This window comes from Salvelinus sp. IW2-2015, linkage group LG21 (genome assembly GCF_002910315.2).
Source record: "Salvelinus sp. IW2-2015 linkage group LG21, ASM291031v2, whole genome shotgun sequence".
Taxonomy (NCBI): Eukaryota; Metazoa; Chordata; class Actinopteri; order Salmoniformes; family Salmonidae; genus Salvelinus; species Salvelinus sp. IW2-2015.
Window position 1 is genome coordinate 4,901,164 of NC_036861.1, and position 24,678 is coordinate 4,925,841.

At 40.0% G+C, this 24,678-nt stretch overlaps 2 protein-coding genes across 2 annotated transcripts in view; one reads left to right on the forward strand and one right to left on the reverse strand.

The window, feature by feature from the left end:
• Window positions 1-3,818, forward strand: part of LOC111982425 (nidogen-1-like) — a 78,427-nt gene extending 74,609 nt beyond the window's left edge. The window contains exon 20 of the mRNA XM_024013994.2: window positions 1,350-3,818. Coding sequence (XP_023869762.1) covers window positions 1,350-1,468 — 119 coding nt within the window. The 3' untranslated portion in view covers window positions 1,469-3,818. The remainder of the gene's footprint in view (window positions 1-1,349) is intronic.
• A 1,065-nt stretch (window positions 3,819-4,883) lies between these two features.
• LOC111982296 (complement C3) overlaps window positions 4,884-24,678 on the reverse strand; it is a 41,083-nt gene continuing 21,288 nt past the window's right edge. Inside the window, 14 exon segments of the mRNA XM_024013855.2 lie at window positions 4,884-5,205; window positions 6,590-6,725; window positions 7,821-7,904; window positions 8,078-8,161; window positions 8,612-8,701; window positions 9,025-9,130; window positions 9,272-9,361; window positions 14,851-14,938; window positions 15,112-15,160; window positions 15,372-15,462; window positions 15,794-15,853; window positions 16,190-16,348; window positions 16,625-16,788; window positions 24,372-24,522. Coding sequence (XP_023869623.2) covers window positions 5,061-5,205; window positions 6,590-6,725; window positions 7,821-7,904; window positions 8,078-8,161; window positions 8,612-8,701; window positions 9,025-9,130; window positions 9,272-9,361; window positions 14,851-14,938; window positions 15,112-15,160; window positions 15,372-15,462; window positions 15,794-15,853; window positions 16,190-16,348; window positions 16,625-16,788; window positions 24,372-24,522 — 1,497 coding nt within the window. The 3' untranslated portion in view covers window positions 4,884-5,060.

The window sequence follows — 24,678 nt, forward strand, 5'->3', positions numbered from 1 at the left end:
CCCACTGGAATTGTGATACAGTGAAGTGAAATAATCTGTCTGTAAACAATTTTTGGAAAAATGACTTGTCTCATGCACAAAGTAGATGTCCTAACCGACTTGCCAAAACTATAGTTTGATTACAATTTTTTTTTGGAATGGTTGAAAAACCTAAGTGTATGTAAACTTCCGACTTCAACTGTGCATATTACCTCAATTACCTTGAATAACCGGTGCCCCCGCACATTGTACCGGAACCCCCTGTGTATAGCCTCGCTACTGTTATTTTATTGTTGCTCCTTAATTATTTGTTATACTTTTATTTTTATTTCATTTCTTTCTTAAAAGGATCGGACCCTTTTTTTAACATTTTCGCCTAAAATGACATACCCAAATCTAACTGCCTGTAGCTCAGGACCTGAAGCATGGATATGGATATTCTTGAAACCATTTCAAGGAAACACTTTGAAGTTTGTGGAAATGTTAAATTGTAGGAGAATATATCACATTAGATCTGGTAAAAGATAATTCAAAGAAAAAAAATATATTTTTTAAATCTTTTTTTTTGTACCATCATTTTTGAAATGCAAGAGAAAGGCCATAATGTATTACTCCAGCCGAGGCTCAATTTAGATTTTGGCCACTAGATGGCAGCAGTGTATGTGCAAAGTTTTAGGCTGATCCAAAGAACCATTGCATTTCTGTAAAAAAGATTGTATAAAGAGTGCCTAAATGTGCCTAATTGGTTTATTAATACATTTCAAGTTCATAACTGTGCACTCTCAAACAATAGCATGGTATTATTTCACTGTAATAGCTACTCTAAATTGGACAGTGCAGTTAGATTAACAAGAATGTAAGCTTTCTGCCAATATCAGATATGTCTATGTCCTGGGAAATGTTCTTGTTACTTACAACCTCATGATAATCACATTAGCCTATGTTAGCTCAATCGTCCCGATGGGGACCCACCGATCCTGTAGAGGTTTTAATAGAGCCCTCATTCTGGGTTACATTACTGCATAATCAAGACCGCATGACCAAGAACAGTGTAAATCTGTTCTGACTCTCTTTTTCAAAGTGCTCTGGGTGTCTTAAACACTCCCAGAGCATACAGTGAATGTTTTTTTTGTGTGTGAAATGTCACATGTTATCAATTGAACACTTTTTAGTGTACGAGTATGTAGCTGTGTATGTTGTTATAGCACTGTGAATAACCCTACTGCTGCTTTTGGTGGGGTTTGCTCTTATTCTTATTCAGACCACATGTAGTGTGCATTTGATATCAAAGTACAATTTAAAGTACAATTGTGCCAAATGGCTAGAAACTCCTGTGAATGATGGTAATGTTATCCAAATGTCTCCCGCAGCGTATAACTACTGCTCGAACAACGGAGGCTGCTCACACCTTTGTCTGCCTCGCCGCGGCGGCTTCACCTGCCGGTGCCCAGACGTGGTGGACGGAAGCTGTGCGGAGAGGAACTTGTGAGGACTGGCGAGAGATCAGTAGATTCTCCTGCTAACTGCACAAAGGAGTTGTGACACGTGTGCCTTCCAACTTCCTCGTTAGAGGAAGAAAGATGAGCTGCATCCGGCGGCGGGTTACACTGTGGCCCAAATCCATTCAGATCGCTAGGCCTCGATTGCTCAGTTCCTTGTTGATTTCCCTCTGGCAGATCTGAGAGGATTGGGTAGTTTGTAAGGACATGATAGTGATCTCTACTGTAGTTCTCTGGTTGGTTAGGTGGAGTTGCTATCCTATTGCTTCCACCTATCTAGTCCTTTGACCTTGTTACTGTGTGTATTTGAAACCTCACAAATTATTTTGGCATTATCTTCTGATCCATTTGATAAAAAGTCACATTGTATTTTTTTGTATTGTAAATAAATACCTGAAATATACAGTTGAAGTCGGAAGTTTACATACAGCCAAATACATTTAAACTCCGTTTGTCACAATTCCTGACATTTTATCCAAGTAAAAATTCCCTGTTTTAGGTCAGTTAGGATCACCACTTTATTTTAGGAATGTGAAATGTCAGAATAATAGCAAAGAGAAGGATTTATTTCAGAATTTCTTTCTTTCATCACATTCCCAGTGGGTCAGAAGTTTACATACACTCAGTTAGTATTTGGTAGCATTGCCTTTAAATTGTTTAACTTGGGTCAAACGTTTCAGGTAGCCTTCCACAAGCTTCCCACAATAAGTTGGGTGAATTTTGGCCCATTCCTCCTGACAGAGCTTGTGTAACTGAGTCAGGTTAATTAGGCCTCCTTGCTTGCGCACGCTTTTTCCGTTTTGCCCACACATTTTCTATGGGATTGAGGTCAGGACTTTGTGATGGCCACTCCAATACCTTGGCTTTGTTGTCCTTAAGCCATTTTGCCACAACTTTGGAAGTATTCTTGGGGTCAGTGTTCATTTGGAAGACCCATTTGCGACCAAGCTTTAACTTCCTGACTGATGTCTTGAGATGTTGCTTTAATATATCATCATCATTTTCCATCCTCATGAAGCCATCTATTTTGTGCACCAGTTCCTCATGCAGCAAAACACCCCCACAACATGATGCTGCCACCCCGCGCTTCACGGTTGGGATGGTGTTCTTCAGCTTGCAAGCATCCCCATTTTTTCCTCCAAACATAACGATGGTCATTATGGCCAAACAGTTCTATTTCTGTTTCATTAGACCAAAGGACATTTCTCCAAAAAGTACAATCTTTGTCCCTATGTGCAGTTGCAAACAGTAGTCTGGCTTTTTTATGGCGGTTTTGGAGCAGTAGCTTCTTCCTTGCTGAGCGGCCTGTGTCGATATAGGACTCGTTTTACTGTGGATATAGATACTTTGGTACCTGTTTCCTCCAGCATCTTCACAAGGTCCTTTGCTGTTGTTCTGGGATTGATTTGCACTTTTCGCACCAAAGTACATTCATCTCTAGGAGACAGAACGCGTCTCCTTCCTGAGCGGTATGATGGCTGCGTGGTCCCATGGTGTTTATACTTGCATACTATTGTTTGTACAGATGAACGTGGTACCTTCAGGCATTTGGAAATTGCTCCCAAGGATGAAGCAGACTTGTGGTGGTCTACATTTTTTTTTCTGAGGTCTTGGCTGATTTCTTTTGATTTTCCCATGATGTCAAGCAAAGAGGCACTGAGTTGGAAGGTAGGCCTTGAAATACATCCACAGGTACACCTCCAATTGACTCAGATTATGTCAAGTAGCCTATCAGAATCTTCTAAAGCCATGACATCATTTTCTGGAATTTTCCAAGCTGTTTAAAGGCACAGTCAACTTAGTGTATGTAAACTTCGGACCCACTGGAATTGTGATACAGTGAATTATAAGTTAAATAATCTGTCTGCAAACAATTGCTGGAAAAATGATTTGTGTCTTGCACAAAGTAGATGTCCTAACCGACTTGCCAAGACTTTAGTTTGTTAACATGAAATTTGTGGAGTGGTTGAAAAACGAGTTTTAATGACTCCAACCTAAGTGTATGTAAAGTTCCGACTTCAACTGTAAGCATATTATCTGAAGTACACCTTTCCAGTGGTGCGCTTGATGACCAGTTATAGCTGATTACAACTGTGAAGGTGTACAGATTGTTGGGCATAACGCCAGGTTGTTGGTTATTGACTGCCACAAGCCTATCTGGAGAGAAGTTGGCCCAGTGCCTTTTGATGACCTCATTCTCCCCATAAGAGGGTTGACAGCCCACCATAGGAGTGTTACATAAGGTTAACGCATGTACTGTTTGTGCAGCTGTGCGGCGACTGTGGAAAAAATAAGGACATTTACATTCTGTGCAGCTGTCCTATTAAACTTTTTTTTTTTTTTACAAGTTTGGTGTACATTGTGTCTTTTTTCTTGTTAGTACAGTAACATGTTAGTTATCAGGAAGCTTTTTGTCTTTTTTGAAGGCATACAGTAACTTTAATACCAGTTTGAGGTTTGTGAATTCACACATTGTCATTTGTATATGCATTACATTTCTAAAAGATCTCAAAATGAACTGTGGCGAATGCAAAATCTCTGGCCATGGCCTAAGTAAGTAAGCCTTGTCCGAGCCAGAACAGCCAATAGGGCAGAAACCCATCTCCTGTGTCTGTAGCGTGAGGCAGCTTGATGTACAAGTACACCTATGGACAGAACGCTAGTCTATCAAAGGGCTAGACCATAAATTAATCTCTTTAATTCTGAGTGCAAAGCAGGGGCATCGGTCCCATTTTGTAAGTCTTTGGTATGACTCGACAGGGGATTGAACCCCTAAACTTACAATCTCAGGGCAGACACTAACAATAGTTGGTCTGTTATACTCTTATATGATATGGCAAAATGTTGATTTCCGCCTAAAGAGGCATACCCAAACATAATTGTCATGGCATGGCCATAAATAATAACTGCTAACGTTACGTAGTTTTTGACATTTCTGGAACTCACCTTTCTGGTAATGTTTAAAATAAATTGATGTGGTGTACTCACTTTTGAGGACACAAGCGCAAGTACATAGTTACAAATGTGATTTTTTTTTTTTTTTTTTTAAAGTGTGATTTTCTCCGAACTGTCCACTGAGCAGTGCAGACTCTTTACAAGTGATTTAGTCAGTCTGTGGGAGTGGGCCACCTACTGGTAGAGTTTGTTCTTTGGATCTATTTAAAAGTTGGTTTGAAAAAGTACTGCATGGCATTACAACACCAACCAGACAGGTCATCAGGTAGATTTACCTTCATGGATACATGTCTTTCCTCATAACTGGTGCATGCATACAAATTCGTATGGGTATGCCCAGACGTTGCAAGTCAATTGCTTTACCAACTGAGCCACACAGGACCGCATGGGACAGGTAGGGGCGTGGATGAACCTGGTTTAACCCCTGGACTGAGACTGGTGTCAACCAAGAAAATTCGAAAAACATCTTTATTCATGTTTTTGCAAGCATCTTCCAGTACAACAAACAAAAGCATTTTAATTGACAAGTATAGTGCTAATTTAGGCTACATTTGGTACAAAGACATTCTTGTGCAAGGGAAAAAATGACTGTGTCAAATGAAAACAACAGAATAACACATGTTCACTCTAGTTTACACATCCTTCGCTTCCCATTTCGTGAACAAAGTCATTGATTTCCAAACATCTTTTCCTGACCGGACCCCGCATATTGCACTCAGCACTTGTGGGCCAGTACTCGATCCATGTCCGCTCACCCAATACATACTCGTATCTAGAAACAAACACATAGCTCTTAGCAGGGTTTGCGGTCTAGTAGTGTGACGGAAATATAGTTACAGTTCATAAAATAGCTCATTCATAGCTTTTACTTCAAGGATGAAAGTAGTCTATGGGCCAGGAGAAACTGTTAACCATGGTACAGTTTTCTTTAAACAGCCACTACAAACTTGAGCCACTGCTAGCATAAAAATCATTGAAAGTGATGGGGGCATGTGAGAATGTAAAAAAAACATTTTCTCCAAATCACTGAAATCAATTAATAACTCCATATTTGGCTTGATGTTACTTAAAGGTGATTTGGCCATTCAAAACTAACATGCTCACACCCCCCCATAACTTCCATTGATTGTTAGCTAGCGGTGGCTAAAGTTAGTTTGTGATGGATGTTTAATGAAAAAACAACCATTGATTACAGTTTTTCCTGGCCCATAGACTGCTTTAAGGTTGAGGAACCATCTAACATCAAGTTGTAAATACTGAACTACTCCTTTAAAGCTGATACTGCATACCATTGTTTGTTTCATCTGATCTACACTTGAAAGGTTAATCCGGAATCTGAATCCGCAATGTGGTTTCAATACAGCGCCCCCTGTTGGTCATCCAGGGTTTATACACATTGACTAGAACTCACAACCATTCAACAACAGTATGAGCCATCTGTTTTAGCAGACCGCACCACCAATCAGTCAGTGGTTGGGAAAAAATACAACAAGTTGACATGACCACCGTTGTCATCGATTTCTTCTTAGGATGTAGCTACAAATATGAATGTATAAGCCTCATAGTTTACATGTTTTTTGTCAAATGCATAGATGTGTATGAAACGGTAAGCAAAAACATTGAATTTATGTCCATATGGGGAAATGCGCCTTACTACCTTTTTGAATTTTGTGTAACGTCAGTAGTCTAGTCAAGGTAGCATCATGCTAAATATATTGGCACACTCCACTTACCAAGATCATTTCCAAATAAGGCAGGCTTTCGCCTGCTTTTATAGTAAGACTTGAGGTGGAACCACCCAGCACATCTAGAAGGGAGTGTATTTATCTAGAAGGGAGTGTATTTCATACAGAACCCCTCCCTTGAGATGACGTAGAGGCACCTTTACATTATGATTTCAATGGTACCGCTAGGGGCGAAAAGAGCTAGATTTACTACTAAAATACCAAAACACATCACTTTTGCAACGAACGGTCAAAATGAAGACCAGAATAGACGATACTGATCACTATAACCGAGCCTAAAACGTCTGGTTTTCGATTAAAAAACAAATATGTTCATGAAAGTTGCTTTTTGCAGAAATATGAGTCGTGGGCAAGATTTATCTTCCAAACTCTTTTGAAACTAGCGTAATGAAATGATGAGACATTTCTTACCCGTGATCACTCTGGATTAGATCTGCAGTGTTTCCAATGAGCAGGTAGCTCTGGCCTTCTTTCAGATCCAGTGTCTCTCTACAGGAGGGGTGGGCCAGGAACAAGCGCTTTTCCCCCTCCAACAGAAGGTCAGTGCCTAAAGAGAAATTGAACATTAACGTTGATCTCATTTGTAAAGAACTTGGTTTTAAACTTTCTGGAAAAAGAGTGGCTTGCAAAACAAAAACATTTGCATTTGTGTGCAAAACCATATTGTGTTTCTAGGGAATATTTGGGTCGCTTCACGAATAGATTGCCTTTTATATACTTCAGACATTATGTGTGTAAATGTTGATAAAACACTTGATTTACCAGTTGGATCACAAACATCTATGCTCTAACTAAACCATGTTAAAAATTCCAATAGCAGTCTGTTTTTATTCAAGTAAGTGATTTGTTTTCTATGAAAATCCCCATTTTGGCATGTCCCACATGTTTGTTCAACTTCTCTGGAAAATTTGAACCCAAATAACCCCAAGATTTTCACAACTTTTCACCATCATTTTAAAGCCCTATTTACTTTGTTGCTTTGGGAAAGTAATTTCTGAAGATGTTTACTTATTTCATGTGATTAGTGATTCATTAACATTTGTCCCTCAGTTTTTTCTAAAGAAACATTGAACATTTAATAGTCAAATCAAAATGTACAAGCAGGTGAGCTGGCCATTTTCTGGTGTTTAATGGTGGAAAACGGAGCACATTAAACAGAACAAGTCAACCCTGTTACTCATCGATAGGAAGGCTAGAAATATTTTAACAAGTTAAATATTTGTATTAAGCTTGCATTCAATTGCCCCTCTGTTGCACACTACAAGCTTCCATTTCCCCTGTCAGAAGGGAAGTTATGGTTGATTCAAGATGAAATTGTCAACACTGTTATGATCAACCCTGTCACTATAGTAATTTCTCTTAATTAAACCTCTTGAGATTGGGAAACATGTTTTTATGAAGTTGATCAGAATGTGAAAATTAGGTGAAAAATTCAAAATATATATTTTTGACAAATTACACTACCCAATAATAGGCATTCTATTTGTGGAATGACACATTTGTGTTGAAGTGAGAGGAGCTGTTAATGTTAAAAAAATATATCAACTGCCACTTTTGATACACATAGTCCTACTCCATATAATCCAACAGTGAATGATTCTCGTTTGGGAACTACGGCCTAAACATTAAGGACTTATCCTACCTTCTTTGATAATAATTTTTATTTCCATTTGGTATGTGTCGGTGTAGGACTCCAGTGTTGCATTAACCATGGAGGCTTTGAAAACTGTGTGAAAAAGACAGTCATATGAATAAGTTAACATATCATTTTGTTCAATTTAATCATACCTGTGTTGTGTCCAGTAGGGAGAAAACACAAATGGTCCATTGCAAAGCACTTTGCATCGCTGTGTCATACTACTGAACACAATTGTCTGCCTCAAAAGAGTAGAGACTTACCATAATCCATACCAGCTTCGCAGGCTTTGTCCAACAATTTTACTTCACTCACGTCTCCAAGTTTCTTCTGGTAGCTACAGCTCTCTATGAATGAAAGGTCACGTGTATGAACATTTAAAAGTAACCAGACAATCTATATAGTGAGGACAGTATTACTTTGACATTCAGTATATTAACATTAGGCTGAAATTCAGAACCTGTTGTGTGCGAACATTCCACTCATTGTACTCTGTGTCATTGCCAAACATGGCATTGTACTCCGTGTCATTGCCAAACATGGCATTGTACTCCGTGTCATTGTTTGGCATGACAAGGAGTGGCAAGGAGTGGAAAGATGACAGACATATTAACATATTATTGTACAGGCAAAATGATCATTCGATGTGAAAATGGAACACGAGATTTAGGTTTTTCCTGAACATTGAATGGATGATGGAGGGATTGTTGACAATGGTAAAAGGATCAGAGTAGGGTAAGCTGATCCTATAACTGCAACTACTTTTTGGCAGCAATTTGGCCACCGAGGCGTGGTACCTTCAGCACAATGGCACACATCATCCCGACAAAGCCTGTTCAGGGTTCCATCCTTCTTCATTGGGTGGTAGAACTTCACACAGCGGTTCTCTAAAATGACAAAAGTCCCTAGTCAAAACAATTTCTTCTGTGTGTTGGCATTTCTAGTGAATGCATTGTAGTCTGAGGTACATGTGAGTATGTGTGCTTATATCAGACCTGGGTTCAAATAGTTTTTGTTTTCTTTCAAATAGTTTGAGTGTTTGATTGAGCCTCCCTGGAATGCCAGATGGGCAGGGTTTACACTTTTGGGACTATTCCATTGGTTCCATTCCACCAGACAAGCGGAATCAAGCACAGGTTAAGTACTTTAAAGAAAGGTACATTCTATTTAAACCAGGTCTGGTTCATATCACCTCTCAAATAAAGCATACCTTGAGCATAGTATTCATAAACGGTGACCCCAACAGGTTGAAGCAGACCTACATCTTGAACCTTGTGTATTCTGAATGCCACGTTGTCTGCTAGTTTATTAGAAACCTTAAAGGATACCGGAGATATAGTGAAAGTTGAATAATACAATCATTGTAATCATTGTTACGTCATTGTAAACATGTCACTGTCACTGAGCAGAAGAAAGTCATTTCAATACCAGTGTGGCATGCAGTCACAAACAGATACCTGGTTAAGATAGATGATGAGGGAGCCCCTCTCAGACAACTTTTGGTCAATTTCAAACTTCTGAATGTACCTTTCCCTCCCGGTTGACAACTGCAAGCAGAAACACGAGTGAACTTTGAACCATTAATGTGTATTGTATTATCCACAAAGAAAATCCGAAATTAAGAAAAACTGTGTTTGGCAATGCTGTGCTAAGAAGTGTTGATCCGGGTTGAGTGATTAAGATTATTGCCATAACTACACCAGAGCTGCATTAAGCATTTGTAATGTGTTGAAAAATTTGGCATTAGAGCTGTAGTTATACCATCAATCCAATAGATGGCGCCGTTACTCTGTAGCGCAGTGGTCACCAACCTTTTCTGAGTCAAGATCACTTTCTGAGTCAAAATGCATCCCGAGATCTTCCGCTCTGATTTTTTTATTAACATGACTTAAAAAATGTAAGCCTACGCAACATTAACAAATTAAAAACAGTACTATAGCAATGAGGTTTGTGCAGTAAGCTATAGGCCCAATACATTATCACCGCATACTGGCTTTGCTTGAATTTACCTGCCAATGCATTGTTGTTCGGGACATTTTTTAAAATTATATTTCAAAATTTGAGGTAGGCTATATGATCACACCGGTAATAGATCCATTGTTGTATTACTTGTGAGGAACAGCTGAGTGAGCATACATCTAAATAATTTGCTTTTTATTTTACTGGGCTGATGGTGCCTGCATCTGATGGTCAGTCTCAGCGAAGGGAGAGTGCTCAGACTGAACGTCGTTCTCTCAACATCCCTCCGCTCTCTCTTTCCTCCACTGACACTGACCAAAAAGGGACACCGTCTTCCAGCTGATGGCAAAACTAGAGTCTCACCGCATTAATCCTGCCTCATGCACAAATTCATGTTGTTACTCCTATACACAGAGAAAGTGAAATATTCCTTGATATTAAAAAATACCCAAGCCGCTAATAATAACAACAACGTAAGCCTCATTAATTACTGCTGCACTGCTTGTTGTAGCGCTGAGTGGAAATAGGAAGAACGCGCATTTTATGGCTTATAAAAGTGTTTAATACAAAGTGTTGACAGTGCTGAGTAAGAACTTAAACATGACCTCACTCATAAAAACAGCAGCTTTTTGCTGTATTCGTTGACAGTCTCTCTCTAGTCATGGTTTTAAACGTTTTGAAATCTCACAGTATCAATTTTGCCATAGCTATCTTTTATGCCTGCTACATTATTGCAGACTCGGTCATCTGATTGGCCAGCGGGAGCATAGCAGTGTTGCCAGGCAGGTTGATTTGTTGCTAATTGTTGCTAAATGACGTTATGATGTCATTGCGGGATAACGTAAAACTGCGTCATTACTTTGAATACACAATAACGTTACTCAAATTGACTGATTTGGCATTTGTTCAGGTACAGACTCCCACTCTTTTCTGTACAATTTTGATTGAGACATGTTGATTGATGTTGTAAGTTCTGTTCAAGATAAAGATTCGTGACCAACTATATTCATTGAGTTTGGCTCGTCGAACCCGTACTACTGCTGCTGCAGTCAGCTAACAATGATTTGCAATTTGCTTTAATTGCTACTGGCCTGCTGCTGCCTGTGCACGAGCTGAGCGCCTGCTGCTGACGTCACTCACAATGCACTTTTGCAGCCAGGCACGTGTGTTGTGAATAAGTGTGACAGAGAAAATCGTTTTTGTGTCATTTAGAGGGAAAATGCGTGCATTTTAGCGTTTGAGTCACTTTTCAAAAGTTGCTAAAAGTTCCAAATATTTTTAAAAGTAGCTACATTTGTTGCTAGGTGCTGTTTGAAAAAAAAGTTGCCAGGGTAGTCTGAAAAGTTGCTAAATCTAACAACAAAATTGCTAAATTGGCATCACTGGAGCATAGTGCACTATTTCCTCTCCAGTCCCACCGGGAATGCAGAGTTTGTGCCTTCAGACACATGACATGGCAACAGTTTGCCTACCCGGCGTGCAGGGCAGCTAAAATGGCTGCATCTACCACCAACAGCCCGAGACTAATAAAAAAAGGAACACAAGGCTTTATTGTTGTCGTTTTTTTTAACTTACATTTTCGGTGATCGACTAGAAATGTCTTGGAGATCGACAAGTCCGGTTGGTGACGACTGCTGTAGCGGTAGTAGAGGAAGAGGTTTTGGTCAGACACGAGATTCTTCAGAATAAAGAATGCGACAGAACTGCGAACACAGTAACTTTTGTGTGCGGTTATCGACTACTATAGGTATGTAAAAGCATGTATATAAAAATAACATGTTATAATATCCTCAGTAACAATTCTGTCAAAGGTGTAATCACATTTGTAAAGGCCCAGTGCAATCAAAATCCAGTTTTCCTGTGTTTTGTATTCTATAGTACAACAGCTGAAACTAACACTGTAAAAGTGTGAAACAAATTGATAATCAGGAGGTTTTGCATGGGTGGAGTTTTGGCTTGCCTGGTGACATCACCAGCCATATAAGTTAATAGACCAATAGTAAAGAGAGTTCCAAACCACTGCCAATAATAACAGCTAGTTTTCAGGTTACATAAATCCTATTAGGCCCCTCCAGTTAGGCCGCTCACCCAGACCACTCCCAGACAGTCCTAGCAAAATGCAAAAAATAATAGTCTTATTTTTGACCATTTTAATGGAAAACTATAAGAGTAAGCACTTAACTGCTACAAAGGGACTTTAGTGCAGGCGGTATGGTTGTCTGCTACAAAGGGGCTTTAGTGCAGACACTATGGTTGCAGAAGACTATAGACACCATTTAATGGTTTATATAATCAGGTGACGCTGAATGTAATGTTTAACAGTTTTATGCATTTTGGGCATATTCTGCCACACTCAGTTGTTTCTATCTGTATCAGAGGATGCTGGTGAGAGGAGCTATAGGAGGAGCAAAGTCAAACGTGGTTTCCATATGTTTGATGTGTTTTACTCAGTTCCATGTATTGCATTCTAGCCATTACAATGAGCCCATAGCTCCTCCCACCAGCCTCCTCTCCTATAGCTCCTCTCGTCTGTATGTGTAGCTCATGTTTATATTGTGTGAAATGGAAATACGTAGAACATTCGAAAAAGTTTCAGTTCAAGATTAAGTTTAAGCATCAGCCAATTAAAATGGTTTATGTAGTTTCACGTGATAGAACGCTACATTGTAGTTGGTCCCATCAGATAACCTGGCACACGTTAGCCCTATGCTAACCTCACCAGTGTGAGCGACTCGTCCAGTTAAAAATTGGTACACGTTTTAGTAACTGATTGGCAGATGGTGCTGTTAGACAGCTGTTAAGGAAAAGTGTTCTCTCGCGTCCAACTACGTCAACGATTTTAATTCGCTAATATGGAATTTGCCCGGTTATGTAATGCGAACAGCTAACATGTAGCCTTTGATCACGTGCCACTACATCAACAATTTTATTCGGCTGTTGATTAATCATTAACATTTTTATTTTATTTTTATGTTCGCAAGTATGGACCCAATTGATTTTACAGGGAAATATTACAATTAGGCTAATCAAAGACTATTAAGGGTAAGAGTACATACAGATCTGCTATCTTAATTTGACCATGTTTCTCACAGCAGGAAGATAATCCTGTAGCAACAAGAAATTTGAATTAGCATGTGGATTATAACTACTGAACATTTTTGTAGGGGTTGATACATTTTTCGTTAGGGCAAATCAAGTCTGATTTGTGGAAACTTTAGAAGCCTTTTTTAACCTCAAATACAGCACAATTTGCATTTCACTGCGACAGCACAGTGATCAAATTAAGACAGCATATCTGCAAGCTGTTTTGCTAGGTATGTATCACTGAAATTGCCCAGCCAAAAGGAACACTGATCCCTCTCTGACATCCAATGATTCCAGGCGTTCTGGAGAAACAGCCTCGACTCCAGGCATTCTAGGAGATCTGCAAGAAGCACAGTCAACACTAGAGGTCGACCGATTAATCGGCATGGCCGATTAATTAGGGCCGATTTCAAGTTTTCATAACAATTGGTAATCAGCATTTTTGGATGCCAATTATGGCCGATTACATTGCAATCCACGAGGAGACTGCGTGACAGGCTGACAACCTGTTACGTGAGTGCAGTAAGGAGCCAAGGTAAGTTGCTCGCTAGCATTCAACTTATCTTATAAAAAACTATCAGTTTTAACATAATCACTAGTTAACTACACATGGTTGATGATATTACTAGTTTAACTAGCTTGTCCCGTGTTGAATATAATCAATGCGGTGCCTGTTAATTTATCATCGAATCAAAGCCTACTTCGCCAAACGGGTGATGATTTAACAAAAGCGCATTCGTGACAAAAGCACAATCGTTGCACCAATGTACCTAACCATAAACATCAATGCCTTTCTTGAAATCAATACACAAGTATATATTTTTTAAACCTGCATATTTAGTTAAAATAAATTCATGTTAGCAGGCAATATTAACTAGCGAAATTGTGTCCCTTCTCTTGCGTTCAGTGCAAGCAGAGTCGGGGTAAATGCAGCAGTTTGGGCCGCCTGTCTCGTTGCGAACTGTGTGAAGACCATTTCTTCCTAACAAAGACCGTAACTAATTTGCCAGAATTTTACATAATTATGACATAACATTGAAGGTTGTGCAATGTAACAGCAATATTTAGACTTAGGGTTGCCACCCGTTCTATAAAATACCGAACGGTTCCGTATTTCACTGAAAGAATAAACATTTTGTTTTTCGAAATGATAGTTTCCGGATTTGACCATATTAATGACCTAAGGCTCGTATTTCTGTGTGTTTATTATAATTAAGTATATGATTTGATAGAGCAGTCTGACTGAGCGGTGGTAGGCAGCAGCAGGCTCGTAAGCATTCATTCAAACAGCACTTTCCTGCGTTTGCCAGCAGCTCTTCGCAATGCTTGAAGCACAGTGCTGTTTATGACTTCAAGCCTATCAACTCCCGAGATTAGGCTGGCGATACTATAGTGCCTATAAGAACATCCAACAGTCAAAGGTATATGAAATACAAATGGTATAGAGAGAAATAGTCCTTTAATTCCTATAATAACTACAATCTAAAACTTCTTAACTGGGAATATTGAAGACTCATGTTAAAAAGAACCACCAGCTTTCATATCTTCTCATGTTCTGAGCAAGGAACTTAAACGTTAGCTTTTTTACATGACACATATTGCACTTTTAATTTCTTCTCCAACACTGTGTTTTTGCATTATTTAAACCAAATTTAACATGTTTCATTATTTATTTGAGACTAAATTGATTTTATTTATGTATTATATTAAGTTAAAATAAAAGTGTTCATTCAGTATTGTTGTAATTATCATTATTACAAATATATGAATAAAAATCGTCCGATTGATCGGTATCGGCTTTTTTGGACCTCCAATAATCGATATCACTATCGCAGCTGAAAAATCATAATCGGTCGACCTCTAGTCAATACTACTGACCCAGTACATGCCAATTGCGTTTTCTGGATCCAGGCCAGGGCAACAGTATTTCTAGATCTCAGAGGCAGTAGCGATGCACCATAAGCCATCTGCTATATCAACATTGATCACTCACCTGTTTCAGATCCTCAAAGTCAACTACAAAGCCAGTCAGCAAGCTGATGTCTAAAATTGTCATGGTGCCATTTCTGTCAGAGTTAAACCTTAGGAGAGAATGGGAGTGTCCATAAGCAAGACTTGATTTGAACTGATTTCATTTTTGCAAGTATTTCCTGTTCCTCACTAGATAAGAATCAGATATAACAATATTGGCCTATGGCAAGGTATGATGGTGATTACAGTATACCCCGAGTAATCAGGTTTTTCTTTTACTTACAACACGTCAATGTAGAGCTTATATGTCTCTGTAGCTTCTTTGAGTGAAACTTAAAAAACAAGAAATGTCATTTTGAAGGTAGATTTAGCAATATGACATACAGTGGGGCAACTTCAGTCTTGCAGATATCAACAACCACAGAACGTAAATCTGCCACTATTAGCTCGTACCCATTTAAATTAAATAAAACAAAACAAACTTGAATTATCACTGTTGAGTGGAAACAAGTTCAAATACAATAGCCATGACAAGTAGCCTACCTGTATCCTGTTTTATTAGTTCCACATTAAGCACAAAGTTTTTGCAGTCTTGGTTCTTCTCCTTGGGCATGGCATAGTATAAGGTTGTAACCTTGACACGGATAGGCAAGGAGAGGGTTGGTGTTACTTGGTTAGCCTTAGGTACTCATTTTATTTGAATGTTATCAAATATTGTCTTCACACTAATTAGACTCATTTAAATCCAGTGCATTGTGTGTGCACTATTGTGTGGAAAGAAAACAGGGAACTGTTGACTTGAGCAAAGCCTGGGTACCTGAGGCTAGATTTGGGGTAAGGAAGGATGGGCAGAGGGATAGCCCCCGCCCCCATAAAATGTTGGATCATTGCCCATTTGTTGGCAGACTAAATCCCAGTTTCTCTGCTGGAATTAAGTCATTGTAAGAAAGTGGCATGCTTCTTACCAATAATTGCCCCTGACCAACTCCTTCGGCTGTTACTGTGAAGTTCTCATGCAGCTTGACCTATACAGAATAAAAACTTTAATTTAAGACCTGCCTAACAGACAACATAGCATACATCCCTACCCAAACTGTTGTAGTCCTTCTTCCATCTCGCTGTGATCAACTATTCTCTAATTTTGCTTCCTCTAACACACATTTCTCCTTCCCCCTCTGTGATGCAGGTTGCCTTGCTCCTTTCCTCTGGGAACCAGTTTCACACCCGCAACATTTTGACCGAGGTGATTCAGGTTCAGGTGACCCAATAGTTTGGCGAGATTGTGTTGTTCTGCTCTCATTGACAATAGGTCTGCACTTCTAACGTGTTACAAAGAGACTTATGTCTGCATACGTCCTTACCTTGTCGGTGCGAGTGAGTAAGGCGTTATGTTTGTTATATGACCACTTGATGACTTGAGATCTCCCTGCGATATCAACGTCCACCTTCAGATCAATGTCTTTTACTTTTCCTGCTTTCGTCGTGTATTCTGCCACAGCCTGGAACACCATAATAGTGGCCTATTTTGGAAGAAACAGAAGCAGGTGGTAAGAAAGTGTACAAAGTGTCATATGTGGCTCTTGAGTTTTGAGTGTTGTATTTGCTGTATCCTAAATGCAGCCTTCTCCAACACACAGCATATTTCCAATATTGTGATATAATGTTGTATGACCTCGAAGCAGACTGTTTCAAATTATATGATATTGACATTAGCCCTACTTAGCCAAGGTTAGTTAGCCAGCTTGTTTGCCCTGGTTGGATGTTTGATGTTACTTGTTACATGGGTCTGGCTGTACCTGAGTGGATGAATATTGTCCACCTTGAAACCCCTGGCTGTTGAGCCATCTGACGATGGGACCAGCCTCCTCAAAGGCACCGGCCTTCACCAGGCCTAACAGGGCATAAGCTGTGGCCTCCAATGTGAGAAGGTTATTGCCTGAAACAGGCCAGTGGGTCCGGTCTGTGGGGGAAACACACAAACATTCACTGTAAAAAATATCCGTCATTTTAATGGACAATCTTCTGCATTTTCCCAACAGAAATGTTCTGTATAACCGCTTACAGGTCATTTCGGATTTAACCAAACACGTTTTGCCTGTTGGGTATTAGGCAGCATCACTACAGAGACATCTGTCATGTGCCAACCTTTGTTATCGGGAAAAGTTTTGCCTTGAAAATTGAACAGCTCTGTGGTAAATCATTTAGGGTATACATTTTATGACAGCTACTGGACATATCGTTAATTATATTTTAGCATAACATATCTCCATCGTTGATGGCAGATTAGCTGCCTGATGATGTGCTGTAGCTAGCTAATGTTAGTACAATACAAAGTTGTGCATTGAAATTAAATGTAGCTAAACTTTTTTTACGATAGTTGCTGGAAAGTAATTTTGTGGTATACAACCTAGCTCGGTAATATAATTGTGTTATTGCCTGGATGGTTAGCTGCAGGTGTATGTGGCTAACTTTAGTTAATTCAGTTTTGACACGTTCTTGAAATTATCAAAGTTGAGCACCTCCATTATGACATTTTTTAATGACTTAGCTGTATAAGTTAACTATACGATAGATCTGCTGGATATCATACATTTGTTACTGCTGGTGTGTTAGCTAAGTTAACTACTAACATTACAATAATATTAGCGTTGGGTAACGTTAGCTAGCTGGCTACAGCCAGGGTCGGACAGTAAACACTGTCACTTGGCACTGAATTAACGTTGGCCTAGCTATTTTAACAAATTTAGCTTAACGTTCTGGTCTAGATTTCTCAAAAGCATAAGATCATCTTAATTCAATTCAAACTAAATAGACGAAAGATTAATGTTATGCTTTTGGGAAACCCAGCCCTGGCTATAATGCATCTCAAAGCCCTGCGTAGTAATGAGTGAATTAATAAACTCCCATATGAGAACATTTTGCATTTGCTAGCTATCTAACGTGGTGAAAGGATGCTGTCCTGCCAGCTAAATTAGGATACTGAACAAAAATATAAATCCAACAATTTTCAAGATTTTTACTGAGTTACAGTTCATTTGAGGAAATCAGTGAATTAGGCCCTAATCTATGGATTTCACATGACTGGGGATACAGATATGCATCTGTTTGTCACAAATACCTTAACAAAAATGGGCCTCAGGATCTCATCACGGTATTTCTGTGCATTCAAATTGCCATCGATAAAATGCAATTCTGTTCTTTGCCCATTTTTATTTTATTTTTTATTTATTTCACCTTTATTTAACCAGGTAGGCAAGTTGAGAACAAGTTCTCATTTACAATTGCGACCTGGCCAAGATAAAGCAAAGCAGTTCGACACATACAACAACACAGAGTTACACATGGAGTAAAACAAACATACAGTCAATAATACAGTAGAAAAAATAAGTATATACAATGTGAGCAAATGAGGTGAGATAAGGGAGGTAAAGGCAAAAAAAGGCCATGGTGGTGAAGTAAATACAATATAGCAAGTAAAACACTGGAATGGTAGATTTGCAGTGGAAGAATGTGCAAAGTAAATATAGAAATAATGGGGTGCAAAGGAGCAAAATAAATAAATACAGTAGGGGGAGAGGTAGTTGTTTGGGCTAAATTATAGATGGGCTATGTACAGGTGCAGTAATATGTGAGCTGCTCTGACAGCTGGTGCTTAAAGCTAGTGAGGGAGATAAGTGTTTCCGGTTTCAGAGATTTGTGTAGTTCATTCCAGTCATTGGCAGCAGAGAATTGGAAGGAGAGGCGGCCAAAGGAAGAATTGGTTTTGGGGGTGACCAAAGAGATATACCTGCTGGAGCGCGTGCTACAGGTGGGTGCTGCTATGGTGACCAGCGAGCTGAGATAAGGGGGGATTTTACCTAGCGGGGTCTTGTAGATGACCTGGAGCCTGTGCGTTTGGCGACGAGTATGAAGCGAGGGCCAGCCAACGAGAGCGTACAGGTCGCAGTGGTGGGTAGTATATGGGGCTTTGGTGACAAATTGGATGGCACTGTGATAGACTGCATCCAATTTATTGAGTAGGGTATTGGAGGCTATTTTGTAAATGACATCGCCGAAGTCGAAGATCGGTAGGATGGTCAGTTTTACAAGGGTATGTTTGGCAGCATGAGTGAAGGATGCTTTGTTACGAAATAGGAAGCCAATTCTAGATTTAACTTTGGATTGGAGATGTTTGATGTGTGTCTGGAAGGAGAGTTTACAGTCTAACCAGACACCTAGGTATTTGTAGTTGTCCACATATTCTAAGTCAGAACCGTCCAGAGTAGTGATGTTGGACGGGCGGGCAGGTGCAGGCAGCGATCGGTTGAAGAGCATGCATTTAGTTTTACTTGTATTTAAGAGCAATTGGAGGCGAACAGAATGGTGTCGTCTGCGTAGAGGTGGATCAGAGACTCACCAGCAGCAAGAGCGACATCATTGATGTATACAGAGAAGAGAGTCGGTCCAAGAATTGAACCCTGTGGCACCCCCATAGAGACTGCCAGAGGCCCGGACAACAGGCCCTCCGATTTAAAACACTGAACTCTATCAGAGAAGTAGTTGGTGAACCAGGCGAGGCAATCATTTCAGAAACCAAGGCTATCGAGTGCCGATGAGGATGTGGTGATTGACAGAGTCGAAAGCCTTGGCCAGGTCAATGAATACGGCTGCACAGTATTGTTTCTTATCGATGGCGGTTAGGATATCGTTTAGGACCATGAGCGTGGCTGAGGTGCACCCATGACCAGCTCTGAAACCAGATTGCATAGCGGAGAAGGTATGGTGGGATTCGAAATGGTCAGTAATCTGTTTGTTGACTTGGCTTTCGAAGACCTTAGAAAGGCAGGGTAGGATAGATATAGGTCTGTAGCAGTTTGGGTCAAGAGTGTCCCCCCCCTTTGAAGAGGGGGATGACCGCAGCTGCTTTCCAATCTTTGGGAATCTCAGACGACACGAAAGAGAGGTTGAACAGGCTAGTAATAGGGGTTGCAACAATTTCGGCAGATAATTTTAGAAATAAAGGGTCCAGATTGTCTAGCCCGGCTGATTTGTAGGGGTCTAGATTTTGCAGCTCTTTCAGAACATCAGCTGACTGGATTTGGGAGAAGGAGAAATGGGGAAGGCTACACTGTTCACATGTCTAGAGTTTACCCTGACAGAAGGGCACAGCAAACTTTAAACTGAAATGTGTGTACAGTTGAAATGTTCATGGGATTTCTGCAGCAGAGAATTTGTACATTTGAAAGGGCTTGTAATCTCACTTGAGTTCCCACATACAAGAAGGTCTGAATATAACCAGGCCCTTTTGAAGGATGTTCAAAGACTTTTCATGTAAAGTCATCCTTCTGCTCCCATGTCTCCAGATATCACAAACAGTGGGATGCCACTCAAAAACCTGTTCACCTATGTGACAAGAACTGCAATGCTGTTGGGTTTTTCACGTTCAACAGTTTCCCGTGTCTTTCAAGAATGGTCCACCACCCAAAGGACATCCAGACAACTTGAAGCATTTGAGTCGACATGGGCCAGCAACCCCCGTGGAACACTTTCGACACCTTGTAGAGTCCGTGCCCTGGCAAATTGTTCGGTACACTCAATGTATACAGTATTTAAAATTGTATGTTGTGACCTATATAAACTCAGCAAAAAAAGAAACGTCCCTTTTTCAGGACCCTATGTTTCAAAGGTAATTCATAAAAATCCAAATAACTTCACAGATCTTCATTGTAAAGGGTTTAAACACTGTTTCCCATGCTTGTTCAATAAACACGCAATGAGCATGCACCTGTGCAACGGTCGTTAAGACACTAACAGCTTACAGACGGTAGGCAATTAAGGTCACAGTTATGAAAACTTAGGATACTAAAGAGGCCTTTCTACTGACTCTGAAAAACACCAAAAGAAAGATGCCCAGGGTCCCTGCTCATCTGCGTGAACGTGCCTTAGGTATGCTGCAAGGAGGCATGAGGACTGCAGATGTGGCCAGGGCAATAAATTGCAATGTCCGTACTGTGAGACGCCTAAGACGGCGCTACAGGGAGACAGGACGGACAGCTGCTCGTCCTCGCAGTGGCAGACCACGTGTAACAACACTTACACAGGATCGGTACATCCGAACATCACACCTGAGGGACAGGTACAGGTTGGCAACAACAACTGCCAGAGTTACACCAAGAACGCACAATCCCTCCATCAGTGCTCAGACTGTCCGCAATAGGCTGAGAGAGGCTGGACTGAGGGCTTGTAGGCCTGTTGTAAGGCAGGTCCTCACCCAACATCCCTGGCAACAACGTCGCCTATGGGCACAAACTCACCGTCGCTGGAATAGACAGGACTGGTAAAAAGTGCTCTTAACTGACGAGTCGTGGTTTTGTCGTTACACCGAGGCCTGTACTCTGGAGCGGGATTGATTTGGAGGTGGAGGGTCCGTAATGGTCTGGGGCGGTGTGTCACAGCATCATCGGACTGAGCTTGTTGTCATTGCAGGCAATCTCAACACTGTGCGTTACAGGGAAGACATCCTCCTCCCTCATGTGGTACCCTTCCTGCAGGCTCATCCTGACATGACCCTCCAGCATGACAATGCCACCAGCCATACTGCTCATTCTGTGGGTGATTTCCTGCAAGACAGGAATGTCAGTGTTCTGCCATGGCCAGCGAAGAGCCCGGATCTCAATCCCATCTCAATCCCACATCTGAGAGTGAGGGCTAGAGCCATTTCCCCCAGAAATGTCCGGGAACTTGCAGGTGCCTTGGTGGAAGAGAGGGTAACATCACAGCAAGAACTGGCAAATCTGGTGCAGTCCATGAGGAGGAGATGCACTGCAGTACCTAATGCAGCTGGTGGCCACACCAGATACTGACTGTTACTTTTGATTTTGACCCCCTCTTTGTTCATTGACACATTATTCAATTTGTGTTAGTAACATGTCTGTGGAACTTGTTCAGTTTATGTCTCTGTTGTTTAATCTTGTTATGTTATACGCATCATCATCTGCACATCTATCACTCCAGTGTTAATGCTAAATTGTAATTATTTTGCCACTATGGCCTATTTGTTGCCTTACCTCCCTAATCTTACTACATTTTCACACACTGTATATATATTTTTCTATTGTGTTATTGACTGTACGCTTGTTTATCCCATGTGTAACTCTGTGTTGTTGTTTGTGTCGCACTGCATTGCTTTATCCTCGCAGTTGTAAATGAGCACTTGTTCTCAACTGGCCTACCAAGTTAAATAAAGGTGAAATAAAAAATATAAAATTGTCCATACAAATATTTACACGTGCTAAGTTTGCTGAAAATAAACGCAGTTGACAGTGAGAAAACGTTTCTTTTTTTGATGAGTTGACAGATTTACTTCTGTCATTGTCAGTTTTGTATTGTGCACATTATAAATATCAATCCTGGTTTGAATTCTATATGTTAAAGACTTTTTCAAATGGAAGAATATGAATGATCTTGACACGCGCTCATGTTCTTAACATGCGCTAACTAGTTCAGTTACGTCTACATTTGCTCATGATTTTGTTTTTGGTGCTGTGCTCTATCCATAGATCCAAAGGCTGCACCCTAGCCCTCCCAACCAGTTTTGTCATAGCCTCCAACATTGATAGGTCCCAGTTGCCTATCCAGTGAGGTGTTCACAATTCCTTGGCACAAGCTACCCTCTAACCTCACCCTTGCAATGGAAGAAAAAAAGAGATCAAGCAAATCACTAAGAAGAGAGATGGTTCTCATTTTCACTGATGATCTACTGAGCAAAGAGTCCAGGCCCAGGAAGAGGAAAGGTGCAGCAAGTTGCTTAAGAGAAATATCATAGAGAAATATCCCTGCTCTTTCCAAGACAGAAGTGGAAAGAATGTCATTGGAACGGGATATGATTTATTTCCCCAACTATTTAAAGTAGAATACTGACCATAGTTTACTTTTTACTCCCATTCACTCCAATTTATTAGTATTCACGCCCCTCACTGGTACAGGATGAGGTCGCCAACTATAGTGCCCTCCGTAATTATTGGGAAGGTGACAAATTTTTTATTTTTTTGGCGCTATACTCCAAAGGTTTGGATTTGAAATTATACAATGACTATGGAGGTCAGCTTTAATGTGAGGGTATTTTCATCCATATCGGGTTAAACTTTTTCTTTTTTTTTTCTTTTTTTTTTTACATAGGGTCCCCCCATTTTAGGGGACCAAAAGTATTGGGATAAATTCACTTGTGTATTAAAGTTCTAAAAAAGTTAAGTATTTGGACCCATATTCATAACATAATGCAAAGTGTATTTAATGTGAAAACCGTGATAATTTTTATCATTATCAAAACCGACATAAAAGAGCACTAATTGCTCTTAACTATGAATTTAAAAAAACCTTCATAACCTTTTCTCTCTTTTGCCAATATAGACAACAACAATTTGTACTTTACACAATGCTATTGTACATTAACTGTTTATAGTATTGCATTTATTTGTTGTATTGAGGAATGTATTGTTTGTTCTTTTGCAAAAATAACTTCTGAATGATAATTTAAAATTTTCTTTAAAATAATAGTTTCTGTTAATTAGATTTACAGAGAGAGATTAAAAATAACTTTGTATATACATGGAGGGGGAGCACTAATTTAACATATCCATATAAAAACGGAACATATATTGGCAAAAAATTATTGATACAATTTCCATTATTTTACAGACAGTTCCTTCAAAGAAATTACAGAAAATACTGTATACACACTGTCCATTAATAGACAGAGCTGATATTTGGTTAAATATGTTTGTTTAGTTTTTTTGGCACACATAATAATTACTCAACGCTTGCTCTTATACCCTCCTTTTTCTTGATCTCCGGTAGTTTCCACAACTATGTCAAATGTCTTCCACAGATATGACTTCCCCTTTCCCTCCTGAGCAACCAATAAACATTCGCCCATGTCAAGTTTATTTTTCACGTCCTCCACATCCATTTTGCTGTCACGTGTTACTGTGTTCAGAGTTTGTTATAACCAATTTATTGATGTGAATATGATAAGCTTCAGGTCAGGCCCTATTGTTTACATGCATGCAATGCTTACATGTTTCACGTAAAGAGAGCAAGGGTTGAGGAAATAGGGAATGTTTTCCTAAACAAATTAGGGATTTCGATAACATAAGTAAGAAACTAAATGGCTGAAATGATTGTTCCAACTTCAGCACGGACAGCGTAATAAACACTTGCTGTGCTGTGGAGCCTTTTCACTGCAGTAGGGAGGAGAGCGAGACGACGTGCGCCATCAGACAATCTCAGTTGTTTAAACATTTAGACCAATCGATTGGTCGAAAGAACAGGATGACTCTCGGTCGACAAAGATTTGTTTTAGTCAGGGACGGCCCTACATTCTTTATTGATAACAAAAGAAATGTACAAAAACACATCTGCTACACTGGCAAAATTAACGTTTTTGATGTCAAGAGCACCGGGCTATATGAGTCAGCAATTGAGTTTCATGAAACTGTTCATCATAGAGTTCAATTGTTCCATATTTCCGGCTATACTGGCGTGAAGGAGGATTTGGCCTGTTACCTGTAGATGAGTATTTGAACAGGATATCCTTGTTGAGCTTGCCCACGTTAGCCAGGGCATATGAGGTCATGGCCACTGAATAGGGGTTGGTCAGGTATTGATTCCGAGATTCCAGGTATTGCTTAGCCTTTTTCATGCTGTCTGGTAGCTCCTGGAGAGAGAGAAAGAAAAAGAGAGGCAGTTACTAACTTCTTGAAGTATCAGAGGGATAAGGCAACCAAAAACAACTCAATAGACTTCTTAAAAAAACTGCCATTGTTGTTTGACTATGCATGGCCATAGAAAACATGTTTATGAAAGAAGTAAT